This window comes from Neolamprologus brichardi, chromosome 14 (genome assembly GCF_056152115.1).
Source record: "Neolamprologus brichardi isolate AB-2024 chromosome 14, ASM5615211v1, whole genome shotgun sequence".
Taxonomy (NCBI): domain Eukaryota; kingdom Metazoa; phylum Chordata; class Actinopteri; order Cichliformes; family Cichlidae; genus Neolamprologus; species Neolamprologus brichardi.
In genome coordinates, this window is record NC_142117.1 from 7,366,159 (window position 1) to 7,383,844 (window position 17,686).

Below are 17,686 nucleotides of genomic sequence, written 5' to 3' on the forward strand. Positions count from 1 at the left end.
TATACAACAAACATCAAGCACACCTATAAAATGAAGTCTAGAAACAGAGATATTGATGAATAAATATTAATATAAAAATAGTGATATAGGTATAAATATAAATATACATCTAAATATAAAAGGACACAAATATGTGTGCAAATATATGTCATGGCATACACAGGTAACAGGGTGCAGTGTGGTGTGATTCATTCTGTTTCGCATATGTGGACCTGACCCAACTGGATGAATTAAAGAGTCTGAACGTCCCCTCAGACAGCGAAGCTGAAGGAACCCTTTGCTGAAACTGCTCTTCGGATTGCCCGGTATGTTATGGAGGGGATGGGAGTCATTGTCCATGATTGCCAGCAGTCTTGCTGCAAGCAGGGTGGCGAGCTTCATGCCAACAACAGACTCAGCCTTCCTGATGAGTTTGTTCAGTCTGTTTGCATCCTTTGCTTTGATGCCTGCCAGGGGCGATTCTAAGATCAGAGCTTTGGGGGTGCTGAGCACCCAGAGAGCTGCCCATCCAGGCAAGGTAAACTTTACTCATCACAATGAGACTTCTTCCCCGTCTCTGTCAGTCCCTGCATCCCTAAATACCTCCAGTTGTCCCGAGTTCTCTCTGACTGCCTCCTTGGTGCATTTAAACCCCTGTTCCTCCCTGTCCTCATCGTCTGTTGTCTTCATCTCCATTATCAGTCATCATAATTTTACCATCTCTGTGCAAGTCTGCAAATTTCTTTATTAAATCATAAGTTTCTTAAATTCATCAAGTCTCTCTGTGCCTGGGTCCTCGTCACAAAACATGACATCACTGTTTTGTACATTTTAACACAATTTAATCCCCACATTTTTGAAAGAAAAGCAAAACACTTTTTTTGAAAAGTCTGTAACAAAACCATCAAATCTGAAAAAAGGTTATTTAAGTGCTGCTAAAGACTACTACTGCAAAAGAAGAATGGATTGGAATAGAGCAGGGCGACATGACCAAAAATATTTAGTGAGTAAAAAGTAAACTGAGTGCATTTTTTGGACAGAGATTCACTTTTAATATGTATGTATAATAAAATACAGATAGATAAAAAATAAGCTCCAAAAATAGAAGAGTCCTTGAAATGTATAATTGTACAAAGTATTAATAAAGAAATTATAAAAATTAAGACACCGTGGTCTATGGTACAATGTATACAATGTATGAAAAGATCTTTACTGCAGATACTCCTATGGCTTTGCAGATTTTTTCTTTTATTTTAACCTATGTCGCCTCACCTTGAAGTTGGCAAATCTGTCTATCACATTTTGGTGGTCAAGTCTCTCAAGCATCTCTTTCTCAACTGACATCACAGCCAGGTGCTGGAGTCTGCTATGACCCATGGTCCTTCTCAGCCAGGTATGGAGCTGACACAAAACACTAAAACACCTCTCACAGCTACAGCTGCAAACTGGGATTGTTAGGGCAACCTGAATAACAGTTTTCAGCCTGGGGAAGATCTGATTATCCAGAAGATTGTACAATGTTAACATATCTGGAATGGCACCAGCCTCACTCTTGAGCTTCAAAAAGTTTTTGGCAACCGTGACTTCCTCTAAATGAAGTTCAATATGGTAATGCAGTGCCAGGGCTGACAACCCAGTTTGTTTTGCAGATTCTGTACAGCAGCTTTAATATAGGGAGAACACAAATTCCAGATTTTATGAGTAAAATTTGTTTTTTTTTTCTTTGTCAGTTTAACAGTTTCTGTTTTGCCTGTTAGTATTCCCTGTCTGTTTTCTTACCTGGTTCTTCCTGACCTCGTACTTTCTCCTCTTTCCTCTCTCCCTCTTTGGACTGACAATCATACACAAATAGATTGTATTCAATTAGATTCAAAAATTACATTAATATGAAAAAAATACTATTAATATCACTAATAAAAAAGTCCTCACTCGGTGTACTTTCAACCAAAAGGCAAATAACCAAACCACATGTACATCTAATAAAAGATATAAATATTGAAACACTGATCCAACATTATCCTTTATTGATGGATCATTTGATCTTACACTTTTACCTGAATGTGGCTCCTTTTTTTGAAAAAACTTCCTTATATCCATTATGAGCCTGGCTGTCTGTCTGTACACACACACACACACACACACACACACACACAAACACACAAGGAGTTATAAGGTTAATGGGCATCCCGTCAGTTAGCTAGTTAGTACCTTGGGTTTAAATTTGGCACATGCACATATGACAAAACAACCAGCTTCTCTGTTTCCACTTCAAACAGGACAGTGGTAACAACAGCAGGTTACAGACAATTTTAAGTTTCAGACATTAAATAGGCTGTATAAATTTCAATGGAGAAACAGGACGGTCAAATGTCGCTGATTTTACTACTGAGTAGGACAGATTGTAGGGTAGCAAACATAGTCGGAAAACACGTTTTCAACACAGCAGGTTACCTGGGTGTAATGTTTTACAGCTAAAACGAAACATGGTCGGACTCCTACCTAACTATATAGAGAGTAACTGAAGGTTAAATGCAGCTAACATGCCCTGTTTTAAGCCTGCACTCCCCTGTGTCTCAGCCGCAATCGCTCTGGCAGAAAGGGCGCTAAAGCCAGAGTAGAGTTGAGCTGGAAAAGACCATGTTTTTGGGGTTTTTTTGTTTTTGGTTTTTTTTGGGAGGGGGGTGTTGAGACGTAAAATATTACATCTCAACCAAGTACTGTATGGGTTTTATATTTTTAGTAGTGTGTCACACAAAAAAGCAAATATTGTCAAAAAAAGTAAGAAAACATGCCTTTGATTCAATATCGGCTAAAAACAAAATGGGCTAAGCAGGCAGGTGTGAGCCTGGTTGCTGTAGTGACTGCACCCAATGGCTCCATACACGCACACACACACAGACATGCACCTCACTTCTGCTGCTTAAAATGAACAGAAACGTCAGCCTGAAACAAATCGAATTGAAATGAAAAGTACAAGTCATATTGACAAAATTCTTTCACCGTGAGCGGCAGCAATATCTAGTCTACTGAATTCTCAGTTTTCATGCCTGTGGAGTTTATTATATGGACGTGGTGACAGTGTAAAGACAGCCTGCTCTTCTGATTTTCAAACGAACCTTCTGAGCCATTTTAACATTAGAGTCTATGGAAGAGTTGGAGGGAGGAGGCTGTGCATTGGTGACATTTATGACAGAACCATAACACCTATTACAATAATAAACACATTGGATGAAAGAGGACGGCGATGGCTACGTTTTGAGGGTAAAATCATACCTGTAGAGCAAACGCTGCGGACACAGCAGCAGTTTTAAGAAAAGATTTTAAGATTAATTCCCCCCCCTCCTCTCACTCTAACAGCTGAGCTGTCTCACTCTAGCGCCAACATTCCGTCCCATACACACCCATTATAAACTCTGAAACGGCTGAAAAAAAGGATGAAACTTAAACTGGAACTGAAGAAAAAGTATAATAGATATTGAAAAGATAAATACAAGTTGAATAGTTGAATGTCTTGTCTGCGTTTTAAAGTTTGAATGGTGGCTCTACGTCAATGTATGTGGAAGTAGTTAGAGTTGAAAGAGGAGTGAGTTGAAGGAGAATTTGAAGGGTCTCCCCATTGAAATACATGGGAAATTTTTGTTGAATAAAGTTGAATAAATTTAAAAATATAAACGTTAAAAATGAGAAAAATACAAGCAGTCATGTCCAAAAGAAGAGGAATCTAATGGTGTTTGAATGCTTTTACAGCATTCACACTAATTAAGAACAGAAGAGCAAAAAGGACACTTACCATAAGAGTCAAGACAAACAGCATTAATGTTTTTCTTCTTCAAAGCCATTTGTGACATCACAGAATTAGCTTTGAAGATAGCTGTAGGGGGCGGAGTCAGGTTTCAAGAAAACCCTTAAATACACCCCATGTAGACAGAAACTGTAAGCACTACACTAGCTTTTTAGTTTGAGTTTCCATTTGGAACCCACATTACCTAGTTGAGTAGATAACTAGTTGCACTTGATAACTTTGCGCAAACAATATAAATACAAATTAAATACATTCATTTAAAAAAGGCTGCCACACTAGAATTACAGCATAAACAACTTGAAAAATTAAGAAAAAAAAAAACGCCTCATAGCTGAGAACAAGGAACAGCAGAAGACAATATCAGTTAAGGTGTGTAAACAACAAATGGATGATATTTCGAGGCTTAAACAGGAAGCCCATCTCTCAGAAATAAACCAACTAAGAAAACATATGGCTCAATGTGAGATGAAGGCCGCAGGATCAGAGAAATATGAGAAAAAAATCCTGGACCTTCAAAAGAGATGCAAAGACCTGGAAAGGAAACATGCCACTGAAAAAAAGAGACGGGAGCAGAAAGAAAAAGATGTGGAATTTCTGTCTCGTCTTCAAGGAAAAGTCAATAGACTGAGCAAAGAAAATGAGGCCCTGAAGCAAGAATTAAAGCAGGTGACCACTGAAAAAAACCTAAAAGTAAAAGAACTGAAGGAAAAAGAAGAACAGATAAGAAATGAGCTTAGAGTCCAGGACCAGCTCAAAGAAGAGAGGGTCAACTTTGAAAAAACGACATCAGAATATCTTGTAGAGGCTAGCACGCTGTTTCAATGTAGAGACAGACTTAAAACAGTGGAGGCACAAGAAGAGAAATTAAAAGCTGAAATTAAAACATGGCAAAAAAAAGCAGAGGATTTTGAAGAGCAAAAGGACAGGGTCATTATGGAGAAAAACGCATTGATAATGAAAAAAAATGAACTGTCAGATTTGCTTTTGGGAAAGAACTTGGACAATAAAAAACTAGTAAAAGAGTTAAAAGAAAAACGAGAGGAAATAGAAAGTCAGACAAAGGAAGCCTCAAAGCAGCTTTCTAACATGCAACACCTGGAGAAAGTCCTGCAGATGAAAAATGAACAAATAGCCAAACTTGAAAGTGAGTGGCGGGAATCCTTCAAGAAAATGACATCCCAAGATCATGAGATTGTCAGTCTGAGAAATGCTCTGAAAGAAACAGAACACAGACTAAAAATACAGATGACGCACGATGAGTTTTGGAATGAAAAACTTAATAAGGAGTTATCTGAGGCTAAGACCGTGATCAGTCAATTTAAGGACACCATAGAGTCACTGACAAAAGACGCAGAACAAAAGAATAGTGAACGAGAAATGATTCAAGCAGAGCTATCCAAGTATCAGACCAGGTATTTTGCTGTGAAAAATAAACTGGAGCTCATCAAACAAAAGCAGGCAGAAGCGCAGACGGCACAGGCCAAACAACTTGCTTGTGTCAACAAGGAGCGCAACGTAGTTAAGAAAAGGCTGGTCCAGATTTTGGCAGACAAAGAAAAGGTGGACAAAGAGCTCACACACTACAAAGAAATTGTGTTTCAGCAGCAACAAAACATAAAAGAGCTGGAAACTGAAATTCAAATGAGTTCAATTCAAAGACAAACAATTGAAGGACAAAAACAGGAAATTAACCGTCTGACGGAGCAGGTAAAGGACCTGCGTGAGGAGAATTCCTTAAAGGTTGCCATTGAGCTGGACAAATACGCTGCAAAAACGCAGGAAAAAATCTTCTCGCAGTGGCAAACAAACAGACTTAACGCTAAAAGAGAAATACACATGTCCAGTCACACATTAGTATTTGAACAGCACCGCCGGGACCGCCTGTTATGCAAATATAAACAGCTGGTCACAGAAAAGGACAAAGAAATTAAAGAACTACGGTCAACGCTGAATCAGGAGGCTGCACTTCAAAACAAAGATGCCATACAGAAACTCCACAGATGTGAGTGGGAAAATCGCGACCTCAAAAAGCAGTTAGTAACAACACAGCGAATCCTTTCTGTATATGAGGCTAAGAACAGCAGCCTTGTAGAAGAAAATAAACAACTGACACTTGAGGTGAGCGCAAAGCACGCCCCGCTACCTCAGATTTCCACCAAGGCCAAGTCAAACTCTGTGGCGAAATCATATGAGCAGTCTGAGGTTGGGCACTCAACCAGATTCATCTCCAGCATTCCTCAAAAGACAGAAAAAAAGGTTTATTTCCTCCCTCCTCTCGTAGGCAAAACGTCGGCATTGCAGAATGTAAGCAGTAGACCCTCCAGATTAACCAACACACTCCCATAATTAAGTAACAGACCCCATCAGCCGGGTCATCATGTGACAGGTTGAAGGACTACTGCATATAAAACTGTTCAGTTAATACTAATTCATATCAGTTGATATAAGGACAAAATAAGGTAAATATGGTAAGAAAATGGTTAAGAGTTTATTTTTTTCACGTTATATTAATGGATTTCATATTATTTAAGAGAACTGCAATCTATAAATCTCTGATCCGCTAGTAAGCTTTTTCTGGGATCGATTAGTAGTGTCTCTATTCTCCACTAGGGGGCTTTCGCGCGTTCTCCTCACTGCAATAAACGACTGCATGACAGACTCAAGTTATAATCACTCTCGTGATCCTTTTCCCCCTGTTTTCAGGGGTGTAACATTTGGAGGCACCGCTGGGATAGCTGCTTAGATGTCCGGTGTCCACAATCTGCACATTGCAGTCCAAGCCAGCTAAATCCCCCCACTACAACCCAGGCAGACTGCAGTGAGGAAAGTGTTGCTGTCGAGGCGAACTGGTAGCTGTGTTTTAGCGCATGTTTCCTGAGGACAGCCAGAGATCATCAGAGGCTGCAAAAACAACTCAGCTCAGCGTCACCTGTACATGCAAAATTTTTCCTGCCTACAGCCACAATGTCTTCGGTGGAAGAGCTGCAAGAAGAGGTTGTGCGTGAAATGCACACTCTGTCCAAAGATCAACTAGTGTCAATCTGCGAGTTCCTTGGCATTGCAGAGAAAATAGATGTTAGCAGAAAAACACAACTGTCACTGCTAACACACATCCAAATACACATTGAGAGAGAAGATATAACAGTACTTGAGGATGAAGGAATGTCAGAACTGTTGTTGCTTAATGATAAGATTGCTGAAGTAATGAAAGAGACGATTATTGAGACTGAACCAAATGCAAATGAAGGGGGTGATTCAGGGCACAGAGAGCAACCAAACACTGCAACCACACTGGTAACAGAGACAGCTAATGCAGTTAACACAGCGGTTATTTCTCACTCCCAAGGTAATCGTTTTGTCCCTAACTCATCTGTGTCAAGTACCCCCCAACGATCAAGCCCTTACTGGCAGAAAGATTTCAAAATATCAGGCCAGATTGGCGAACCAGGTCAAAAAGATAAACTGACATTTTCCAGTCTTGCTCACCAGATCGAAAATGGACTGAGCAGAGGCTACTCAGAGCTTGACATTGTAGATGCTGTCATCAGAGCTATCTTGCCAGGTCTACAACTACGCAGCTATTTGGAGGGAAAAGCTCAACTCACCCTTCCGACTCTACGCCACATACTGCACTCCCATTTCCAGGAGAAGAGCGCCACCGAACTGTATAAACAACTTGCCTCTGAGGTACAGACCCCAAAAGAGACTGCTCAAAGCTTCCTGATGAGAGTTTTAGATCTAAAGCAGAAAGTCTTATTTGCTTCCCAAGAATCCGAGTCAGGACTCAAATTCGACCCAGCTTTAGTCCAGCGTATGTGTTTGCACACCGTACTCACAGGCTTCCAGAGTGACAGTGTCAGGATAGATATGCAGCCACTCCTGTTAGACTCTAAAACACCTGATGAACTCCTGTTAGAGAGGTTAAATATGGCTTGTGCCAATGAGGCAGAAAGGAAAAACAAGAAGAGATGTTTAGCATCACAGACTGCTACAAGTGTGAGTGCAGTCAGATGATGTGTCACCGGCTAAGAACCCTGTGAAAGAAGTTAAAGCTAAGATACCACCCGAGCTTTTAACTGAGTTAACGGAGCTTAAGACGGGTGTAGCCTCCCTGAAAGGTCTCAGTGCAGAGATAGCTCAGATTAAAGAGACTCTACAGCAGCCGGTGCCTGGTCCTCAGTCATATGCCCCACCACCAGTTATGCAGTATGATAGGGACCAGCAGTATTATAGCTTCCAGGGCCCCCGTCAAAGACCACCACCCCCTCAGTATCCTGTACAGCACTACACAGGTAGTCCAGCCCGCCGTGAGAGGAGGTGCCACATCTGCCAGCAGAATGGAGTCAACGAGCGCTGCACCCACTGCTACCTCTGTGGGAGTAGAGAACACTTTCAGGCTGGATGTAGAAGCAGAGGTATGAGACCATATCAAGAGAAACATTTAAACCAGCAATGGTTACCACCGAGGGACGAGTGTTAACCATGCCCATCATCCACAAGTCCCAACATTGCTCCAACTGTAAACAAGAAAAGTCAGGCATGAGACAGTGTTCAGCATGTAAAAATCCACTTTATTGTTCAAGAACATGCCAGAAACAACACTGGAGACAACATAAGAGACAATGCACTGGCTTAAAGACTAACAAAGACAATGAGACTGTTCAGGTAACACTGCCGTCAGCTCATGTAAACACCCCTCACAAAGTCACATCTCTGGTGTGCAGGCAATGTCTGGTTGAGTGTTTCCTGGACGGCAACAGACTTCAAGCTCTATGGGACTCAGGCTCACAGGTATCAATCATCGATGAGAAGTGGAAAAAGGACTATCTGCCACACACAGAGCTGAGAGATATAGCAGATATTATGGACACATCTGAACTCACCCTGACCGCAGCAAATGGGACCAACATGCCATATCTTGGGTGGGTTGAGACAACCTTCCAACTTGTTTCCGGAACTGAACAAACTGAGAAATTGACCATCCCCATGTTGGTAATGAAAGGTTTTCAGCTCACATGCCCTATTATAGGCTACAATGTAATTGAATACATTGTGAATAAGACTGACCAAGCTAAACTGTACAGCACAGTGAGAAAAGCATTTCCCAGCCTCAAAAGACACAAGGTGAAAGCTTTTATACAGGCTGTTAGTGCAGATGCAGTTGACGAGTACAAAGTGATGACAAAGAAAGACTGTATTACTGTACCTAAAAAAAGCCACATGCATGTTGAGGGTCGTATAGCAGCAGGGCCATTTAAACAAGACATGGTCATGATATTTGAGCCAGACTTAAACCCCCAGTGGCCAGACAATGACACTTTGGTTAAAGTTAAGAAGGGTACTTTACCCGTCATAACACTAGGTGTCTCTAACCCAACTGACCATGAAATTGTCATTCCAGGCCGTACATTAGTTGGCTCGGTTCAGACTATTACAGCTGTTTTACCTGCCCAGGTGTTTGAAAAAGCCACATCTGTAGCTACTGTTAACCAGACAAATACACAAGCCCAGTGTAGCGCTAGTGAAGAGTGGGACCCACCTGTAGATCTTAGCCACCTGGGTGAAGAGCAGAGAGTTTTAGCGAAACAGATGCTCAGAGAGGAATGCCAGTCTTTCTCTAAAACAGACAATGATATAGGCTGTATTGAAAAACTGAAAATGACCATATCACTCAAAGACAACGAACCAGTCAAACACACATACCTGTCTGTGCCACGGCCGCTCTACCAAGAGATGAAAAGTTACCTGCATGATTTGATAGCACAAGGCTGGGTCAGGAAGTCAGACTCGTCATACTCCTCACCAGTCGTATGTGTTAGAAAAAAAGATGGTACTCTAAGACTGTGCATAGACTACAGAGACCTGAATCGGAAAACCCATCCTGATCGCCAGCCCATCCCACGCGTCCAGGATATTGTGGACAGTTTGGGTGGAAACTCCTGGTTTTCGCTTCTAGATCAGGGGAAAGCGTACCACCGGGGGTTCATGTCAGAAGAAAGTCGTCCACTCACTGCTTTTGTGACCCCCTGGGGATTATATGAGTGGATTCGCATCCCCTTTGGACTTATGAATGCCCCTGCAGCATTTCAGCGCTGTATAGAAGTGCCTGGATGGACTGCGCAAAAACATCTGCATCCCCTATCTGGATGACACATTACTTTACAGCAAAACGTTCAAAGATCACTTGGAGGACGTGAGAAAAGTGCTCCAGAGATTGAGAGGCTTTGGTATAAAGCTTAAGCCAAGTAAGTGTGACATGTTTAAGTCTGAGGTGCGCTATTTGGGCAGAATAGTGTCTGCAGAGGGCAGTAAAGTGGATCCTGCAGACTTTGAAGCAGTCAAAGCACTCAAAGGTATAAAACCACAAAATGTTGGTCAGCTCAGAAAAATGTTAGGCCTTCTCTCCTACTACAGACAATACATAAAAGACTTCTCCAGAAAAGCAGGTTGTTTGTATGAACTGTTAAAAGCTGACAAAACCACAGAGAACTCAGACACCACAAAAGGGCCAAGGGCAAGACCAAAGAGAGCCAGTCAAGTTGTGCCCTCCTCAAAACAAATCATGTGGACTGGCCAGCATCAAAGTGCGCTTGAAGAACTAATAGACTGTTTGCTCCACCCACCAGTGCTGGGGTTCCCAGATTTCACACAGCCTTTCATCGTACACACAGACGCCTCACACAAAGGGCTAGGCGCAGTGTTATACCAGAGACAAGATGGTAAGCTGCGAGTTATTGCTTATGGCTCCCGTACTCTAACAGTGGCTGAAAAAACTACCACTTCCATGCAGGAAAACTAGAATTTTTAGCACTGAAGTAGGCTATCACTGACAAATTCAGAGAGTATTTGTACTATGCCCCAACATTTACTGTCTATAGCAACAACAACCCGCTAACGTACATTCTGTCAACAGCCAAACTGAATGCCACCACATCAAGATGGGTTGCTGAGCTCGCTGATTTTCACATTAAGTACAAACCAGGGAAGGAAAACAGTGATGCAGATGCTTTATCAAGAATGCCACTTGATGTAGAAACCTTAATGAGAGACTGCTCTGAGGAAGTGCCACCAGACACTATCGCAGCTGCTATCCAGGCCATTGAGGTAAATGGCCTGCATTTGTATAGCGCTTTTCTAGTCCTTAAGGACCCCAAAGCGCTTTACACTACATTCAGTCATTCACCCATTGGCGATGGCAAGCTACATTGTAGCCACAGCTACCCTGGGGCGCACTGACAGAGGCGAGGCTGCCGGACACAGGCGCCACCGGGCCCTCTGACCACCACCAGTAGGCAAATATGGGGTTAGTATCTTGCCCAAGGATATTTGGCATGCAGCCAGGAGGCAGCCTGGGATCGAACCACCGACCTTCTGATTAGTGGCTGACCTGCTCTGCCACCTGAGCTACAGCCACCCACAGGTACAGAAAGACACACCTGCCGCATGGACACTCTCAGCTGCAGCAATGTCAGTCACAGCAGAAGGTGAGCCAGCAGAAGCAACATTCACACCCATACCAAAAGAACAGCTTAATGAAGCACAAAAGTCTGATCCTGTTATAAGCCCTGTATTACAGTGTAAACAGACACATTCAAAACCACTGCCCAAAGAGCTAAGAACATTTGACCCTAAGACAAAATGCTTGTTCAGAGAGTGGGGCAAGTTAAGACTAGATAACAATGGCATCTTGTACAGACTGACCTCTGCCCGGAAACAGCTAGTCCTGCCAGATCAGTTCAAAAAGACTGTACTTGAAGAGCTGCACAATAATATGGGCCATCAAGGTGTTGATTGCACAGTGTCTTTGATACGTGAACGCTTCTTTTGGCCACACATGCAGGCAGACATCGAGCATTATGTGACCAACGTTTGTTCCTGTGTAAAGCAGAAAAAGCCCAGCCATGAAACAAGAGCTCCTTTAACAAACATTGTAACTACGCAGCCCTTTGAGCTGGTGTGTATAGACTTTCTCCATCTTGAAAAATTCAAAGGCGGTTATGAATATATTCTAGTGATAACTGACCACTTCACACGTTTTGCCCAAGCCTATGCCACCACCTCAAAGTCAGGCAAAACTGCTGCAAACCTGATATTCAATGACTATGCCCTAAAGTTTGGCTTCCCCTGTCGCATTCACCATGACCAAGGAGGTGAATTTGAAAATCAGCTATTCAGTCAGCTCAAGAAACTGTGTGGCATGGCCGGTTCTAGGACAACACCCTATCACCCAATGGGGAACGGTCAAGTTGAACGTATGAACAGGACATTGTTGCAAATGCTTAGAACGCTAACTGCAACACAAAAGTCAAACTGGAAGGAATCTATCAACAAGCTAATGTATGCATATAACTGCACACATTGTGAAGTCACTGGCTACTCCCCATTTTACCTACTGTTTGGACGGTCACCCAGGCTACCAGTAGATATGCTCTTTGGACTGTACTCAGAAACAGATTTTAGTGACCACAGAGACTATGTTGAAAAATGGAGAAAGGGCATGGAACAAGCATACTCTATAGCAAATGAGAATGCAAAGAAAGCTGCTGAAAAGGGCAAAAGACACTACAACACAAAAGTAAGGAGTTCTGTGTTACAACCTGGCGAGAGAGTTCTGGTCAAAAACCTGACACCTAGAGGAGGCCCAGGGAAACTGAGTGACAATTCGGAGGACACTGTTCACACAGTAGTCAGACAAATGGGGCCTGACCTCCCTATCTATGAGGTAAGACCGGAGAGAGGCAGAGGGCGCTCTAGAGTGCTTCACAGAAACTTACTTATGTCATGTGACCACTTACCTTTTGAAAAAGTGCCTGAAAAAGATAATCGTACAAGACATGAACAGAAAAAGACTGATAAACCCGTCGCTGTTGTGCCAGACTGTAATGATGAGGGCAGTGTTGATGAATACTGCTGTCATTACGCACCACCTCAACCTGCGTCCCGGCCATCAGAACAAGAACTTCTCACAGCAACGTCTCAGCCCGCAGCTTCAGTCCCTGCTCTTGCACCAACACCACAGCCTCTTGCTGGAGAACATCTGGAGGCGCCTGACCCAGCTGTCGTGGAGACAACTTGTGAGGAGGGAGAGCCCACTGCAGGTGACATACCTGCCCCTCCTCCACCTGTTGTACTCGAGAGACTTGAGGAGGAGACACCTCAGCGGCCACAGTGAGAGAGACACCCGCCAAGACGGATGACGTATGACCAACTGGGCACCCCATCTTGCTACAGTGTTCAGCCAGCACCACAACTGCTTCCTGTGTCCAAAACAGAAAGAACAATTTTAAACAATACTTCCCTTTCATACATTGAAAGAAATAATCCCTTTTTAGACTGGTCAACAAACATAAATGGACTTTTTTAAAAATTAAAACTCAATCACTAAGGGATATGGTTAAAAACAATACTAAATATACACTGAGGCAATTACATCTCTAACCCAGGAGGGCCTGTATTTCCCTTAACACCAAAAATAGTAGACAACAATAAATAATAACATCTGTTTGCTGTGAGGAAGTGACATGAACACATTCCATCTGTGTCACTACCTCACCCCCAACCAGTCGCGGCAGATGACTGCCCCTTTCTGAGCCTGGTTCTGCTGGAGGTCTCTGCCTGTTAACAGGCAGTTTTTCCTCCCCACTGTCGCCAAGTGCTTGCTCATAGGGAGTCTTCGGATTGTTGGGGTTTCTGTAATATTGTAGGGTCTTTACCTTACAATATAAAGTGCCTTGAAGCAGCTTCTTGTGTACTGGCACTATGCAAATAAAAAAATATTGGACTGAACTGATTTTCCTTTTGTTTATTAAGTCTGAGTGGTTGTATTTTAGCACTTTTGATCTACTTCTATACATTGTATTCATTCCTTGAAACGAAGTAATAATTCTAAACTTTCCACTGTGATTCTAAAACCTTAGCAGAGAGCAGAGGCAGGAAGTACCAAAGTAAAAATACTTAGTTGCTGTATTTAAGTTAATTTTCAGGTATCTGTATTTTCAGAATCAGAATACTTTACTCAGAATACAAAATATTTTTATACTTACAGTATTCTTAAATATAGTAAAGTAAAGTATAAAATATTCTTGTGTCCGAAGCTGGGGGTGGGGGGTAATCTAACGATCCTGATTTAAAAAATGTAGTGAGTAGAAAGTACAGGCACTCAGAAGTAAAAGTAAAAAGTGGGCACAAGATAGTAGTGAAGTAAAGTACAGATAACTGTAAATTCTACTTCAGTTACAAAATATTTCTACTTTGTTACTTTCCATCTCTGATACCAACAATAAATCATATTTCAATGCAAAATGTGGTTTAGAGACTATTTTTTGTCATGTCACCCACAGAAGCCCTTAATCCAGCTCCCTTACTTAAACCAGGGCCAGGAAGGAAACATATCCGTGTTTCTCTGCCATGCAGCACGATAAAAAGTAGAAGTTTAAAAATGATACACTTGCGCAGCTTCCACTGTATCTATGCAGGTCGCCTGTTTCTACCTACTGTGGCGGTGACGTGTCTCCGCCTACTGTGGAGCTCCACAGAGGCTGCGTCCGGACCCTTCTTATCACCGTCACCACAGCACAGGAACTCAGAAGTTTGTTTGTTTTAAAAAATATCATTAATGAACAATAGCAAAACAAACAGACAAGTAAGTTGCAGTTTTCATCAAATAAAATCATGTGTAAAAAAAGTTATAAACTACCAGAAAGCAGGAATTTGTCTCAAATTAAATTTAAATGGTCAGGTAATGCAACTAAAGTAAGGGCCTTCCTATCACTTGCAAGCTTTAGTAATTTACTCAAGAATGGAGATTTATTAAGCAATCAGTTTTCCACTGTTTGGTTTTAAAATATCTACATTTGTGGATACAGTATTCCCTGACAACAACAGAGTTGTAATAACAGTCCAGACAAATATTCCATACTTGACTGCTTTATTGAATCCCGGTGGACTGTAACTAGCTCCACCTATGATTTCATTAAGACTGGAGTAATTAAAAATAAATATAAAGCAGAAGATCCAATACAATACAATACAATAGTAAGCCAGAACATCTTACTATTCGTCACTGATTGAAGAAAATAAGAACAACCCCAGGTTTCTCTTCAGCACTGTAGCCAGACTGACAAATAGGTTGCACCAAGAGCAATTGTACAGACGATCTCAGTGTTCTACTGGGAGTACACACGCTAAGGAGATCAATAAGGTAGCTTGGTGCGATGTTATTTATGATTTTATAAGTAAGCAGTAGGATTTTGAAATCAGTGCGGAACTTAACAATGTCTTCTTTATCCATCCATCTTGAAGGCACTGGGATGTTTTGTTCTCTTAGCAGTGCATTTGATTTGCCATTTCTCACAGAACACATCATGCAGCAGATTACCAACATTTTTGTCCTTAAAGTGAGCTACAGCCCAGGTTGGATTTCTATCTATCTGTGTACACAGAAACAGGGCTGGACTGGGAAAAAATAGTCCTGGCATTTCTGGGCACCCCACTATAATCAGTCAAAACAGGGCTTCAAAATCTTCAAATCATGCCAAACACACACACCATCCTCCCCTGTGATGCTAGTTTGTTGGCTGTGAAAAGGTCCTTAAAGTAAGTTATTCCACTTCTGTGTCACTCCAAAACACACCATACTGGACAGAAGGTTTAGACACAGTGGGGCTGAGAGGGGAGAAGTAACAGAGATTAAAGTATTTCCTAAACAGGACCCATATTTTCAGTGAGTGTTTCACTACAGGGATGGATATGAGTGCATTTTTCTTTTAGGATCAAGTCTGTTTGTTCGCCACTGCGAGAAGATTTCTTTCCTGCGTTTGTGTAGCGTATTTGTGCAGCTCAAACTTTAAGGAACTCTCCTCACACAGGTCCTTTACCTGCTCCGTCAGACGGTCAATGTCCTGTTTCTAGTTTTGTTGGCATTTCAGAAAAGAAGTCACCCTTCAGTTAAAACGTATGTGTGTGTGTGTGTGTCTGAGTGTGAGAGAGAGAGAAAAAGACAGAAGTAAAAGAAGTAAAAGTGAGAGAGATGCACAGTAAGAGCGCCACACTCCTCCCGTCAGCTGGACTGGATTACTTCATACCAACTGGTTTGGAGTGTGGACAGAGATCCTCCCAAACAAATTAGTCTGTCTTAAAAACCAAAATATGGTCTGATAATTTTCCATATTACTTCTCCACAGTGAGGAGGAGTTCCTCTTTTTAAAGTAGACACAGAGTTTTTAGCTGTAAGGTAATGATCTTAGTCCGTACTGTCCTGAAAGCATCGCTGAGGTACGTAAGCTGGATCTAGTCATGATTTTAAATGTTTCCTGTGTTATTTAAAATATTAACTTGGCTTTTGGAATATCCAGCCCTGTGACTGTGAGTGCTATTGGGAGGTGAGATGATTTCGTAGCTTTGATTTCTCTCTTCTGTGTTTTAATGAACTTCAGTTGCTCCTGGAGGACTTGAAAGAAAAGCTGTATAATACAACCTTTGGTTTTTTGTTTTTGTTTTGTTTTTAGCTGTGGCTGATTTTTTTTGCTTTCTGCCATCCACCTTCTGGAAGGTTCCAGTTTTATTTAAGAAAAACAATGATTCCTATCAAGGTTGATTGTGACGTCACAGCAAAAACCTTCAAGAAATGTTGCACTGTTTACTGTATTTGTAGGCTCTCATGGTATTGTTAGTGTGATTAAATACTATATATAAATGTGTAGTTTTGATTGAACCATGTGGATTCAACAAGTGCCTCTGACACACCGATTTACATTTACTGTACTGTACTATGCTGCTTAACTTTGATACATGTATCGTAACATTGACTTGATTACTTAAAACATGGCAAAATGTTTGTGCCCCGTTGGAGATCTTTTTGAAATGTACATATTTTGCTTTGGTCTGTAGAAACATTTCCTGATCTGGATTATCAGCTGTAGAGGTGTCTCCCCCTTCTCTTAAATTTAAAGAAACTAAATGGCATTTGACTTGTGATGCTCAAAACACCAGTAAAAAAAAGAATATTTACTACATACATGGCGAACTCCCAACTCTTGAGCCACGATCGCCACGATCATGATGATGATAAAAGGGAATTACTTAACAAAGAAAAGCCCATCGTGCAGTTTTCCAACACAACAATGGTCCAAAACACACATATAAAGCTTCTGTTGCATTTCTGAGGAAGAACAGGGTGAAGGTGATTGAATGGCCAAGTATGTCTCCTGATCTGAACCCAATCGAACACCTGTGGGAAATTCTGAAGCGACAAGTTGAGCATCACTCTCCATCCAGCATCCACTCTCTAAAAGAGGTTATTCTTGAAGAATCGAAAAAAATAATGTTGCCATATGTCGCCAACTTGTTCACTCCATGCCTAGAAGACTTGGTGCTGTCCTTGAAAATCACGGTGGTAATACAAAATACTAGATGTAGTAGTTTTCTGTTGTGGGGTGTATTCATTTTTGCTTCAACCAATTTGAGTAAAACTGAAGATTTTGTGATCTAAGTTATATTATTAACCTCAATTTCATGTTATGGAGTTAAACAAGTGTTCAATAAAAATTTTGGAAAGTGTTCTTTTGTTCATTGAGCTACTGATTAAATTTCTACTTTTTAAAGGGGGTGTACTCATTTATGCTGAGCACTGTATGTCTGTACGTGGGAGATGTGTGGTTTGCTTCGTAACCAAGCTTTTTTAGCCTTAGCTGCCAAGTTCAAACTGACTTGACTCATTCAAATCTAGTAACCCTCACAAAGATGAGGCCTGAAAGACTCATTTGCAAGCAGAATATGAAACCATTGGTTGATGTTACAGTTCATGCATTAAATTAAAAAATGAAACAAAAAAAAAACCTTTATGGATTTTTCAAATAAAAAATATTTATGTGTGGTTTTTTTTTAATGCAGTCAAAATAAGAGATT

The 17,686-nt window shown here is 41.4% G+C and overlaps 2 protein-coding genes across 2 annotated transcripts; both read left to right on the plus strand.

Moving 5' to 3' along the window:
- The first annotated feature begins 4,029 nt into the window (after window positions 1-4,029).
- LOC148098782 (uncharacterized) lies at window positions 4,030-6,273 on the plus strand. The gene has a single exon (XM_087851468.1). The coding sequence runs from the start codon at window positions 4,166-4,168 to the stop codon at window positions 6,125-6,127; it is 1,962 nt and encodes a 653-aa protein (XP_087707594.1). The 5' UTR covers window positions 4,030-4,165; the 3' UTR covers window positions 6,128-6,273.
- A 4,365-nt stretch (window positions 6,274-10,638) lies between these two features.
- Window positions 10,639-13,560, plus strand: LOC148098783 (uncharacterized). Its single transcript, XM_087851469.1, has 2 exons — window positions 10,639-10,885; window positions 11,202-13,560. Exons 1-2 carry the CDS (start codon window positions 10,799-10,801, stop codon window positions 12,951-12,953), a joined length of 1,839 nt encoding a protein of 612 aa, XP_087707595.1. The 5' UTR covers window positions 10,639-10,798; the 3' UTR covers window positions 12,954-13,560.
- Window positions 13,561-17,686: the final 4,126 nt, after the last annotated feature.

Coding starts and splice junctions, on each gene's coding strand:
- LOC148098782 (XM_087851468.1), top strand. CDS start 4,166: ATGGATGATATTTCGAGGCTTAAACAGGAAGCCCATCTCTCAGAAATA.
- LOC148098783 (XM_087851469.1), top strand. CDS start 10,799: ATGCCACTTGATGTAGAAACCTTAATGAGAGACTGCTCTGAGGAAGTG. Junction 10,886..11,201: donor CTGCTATCCAGGCCATTGAG/GTAAATGGCCTG, acceptor AGCCACCCACAG/GTACAGAAAGACACACCTGC.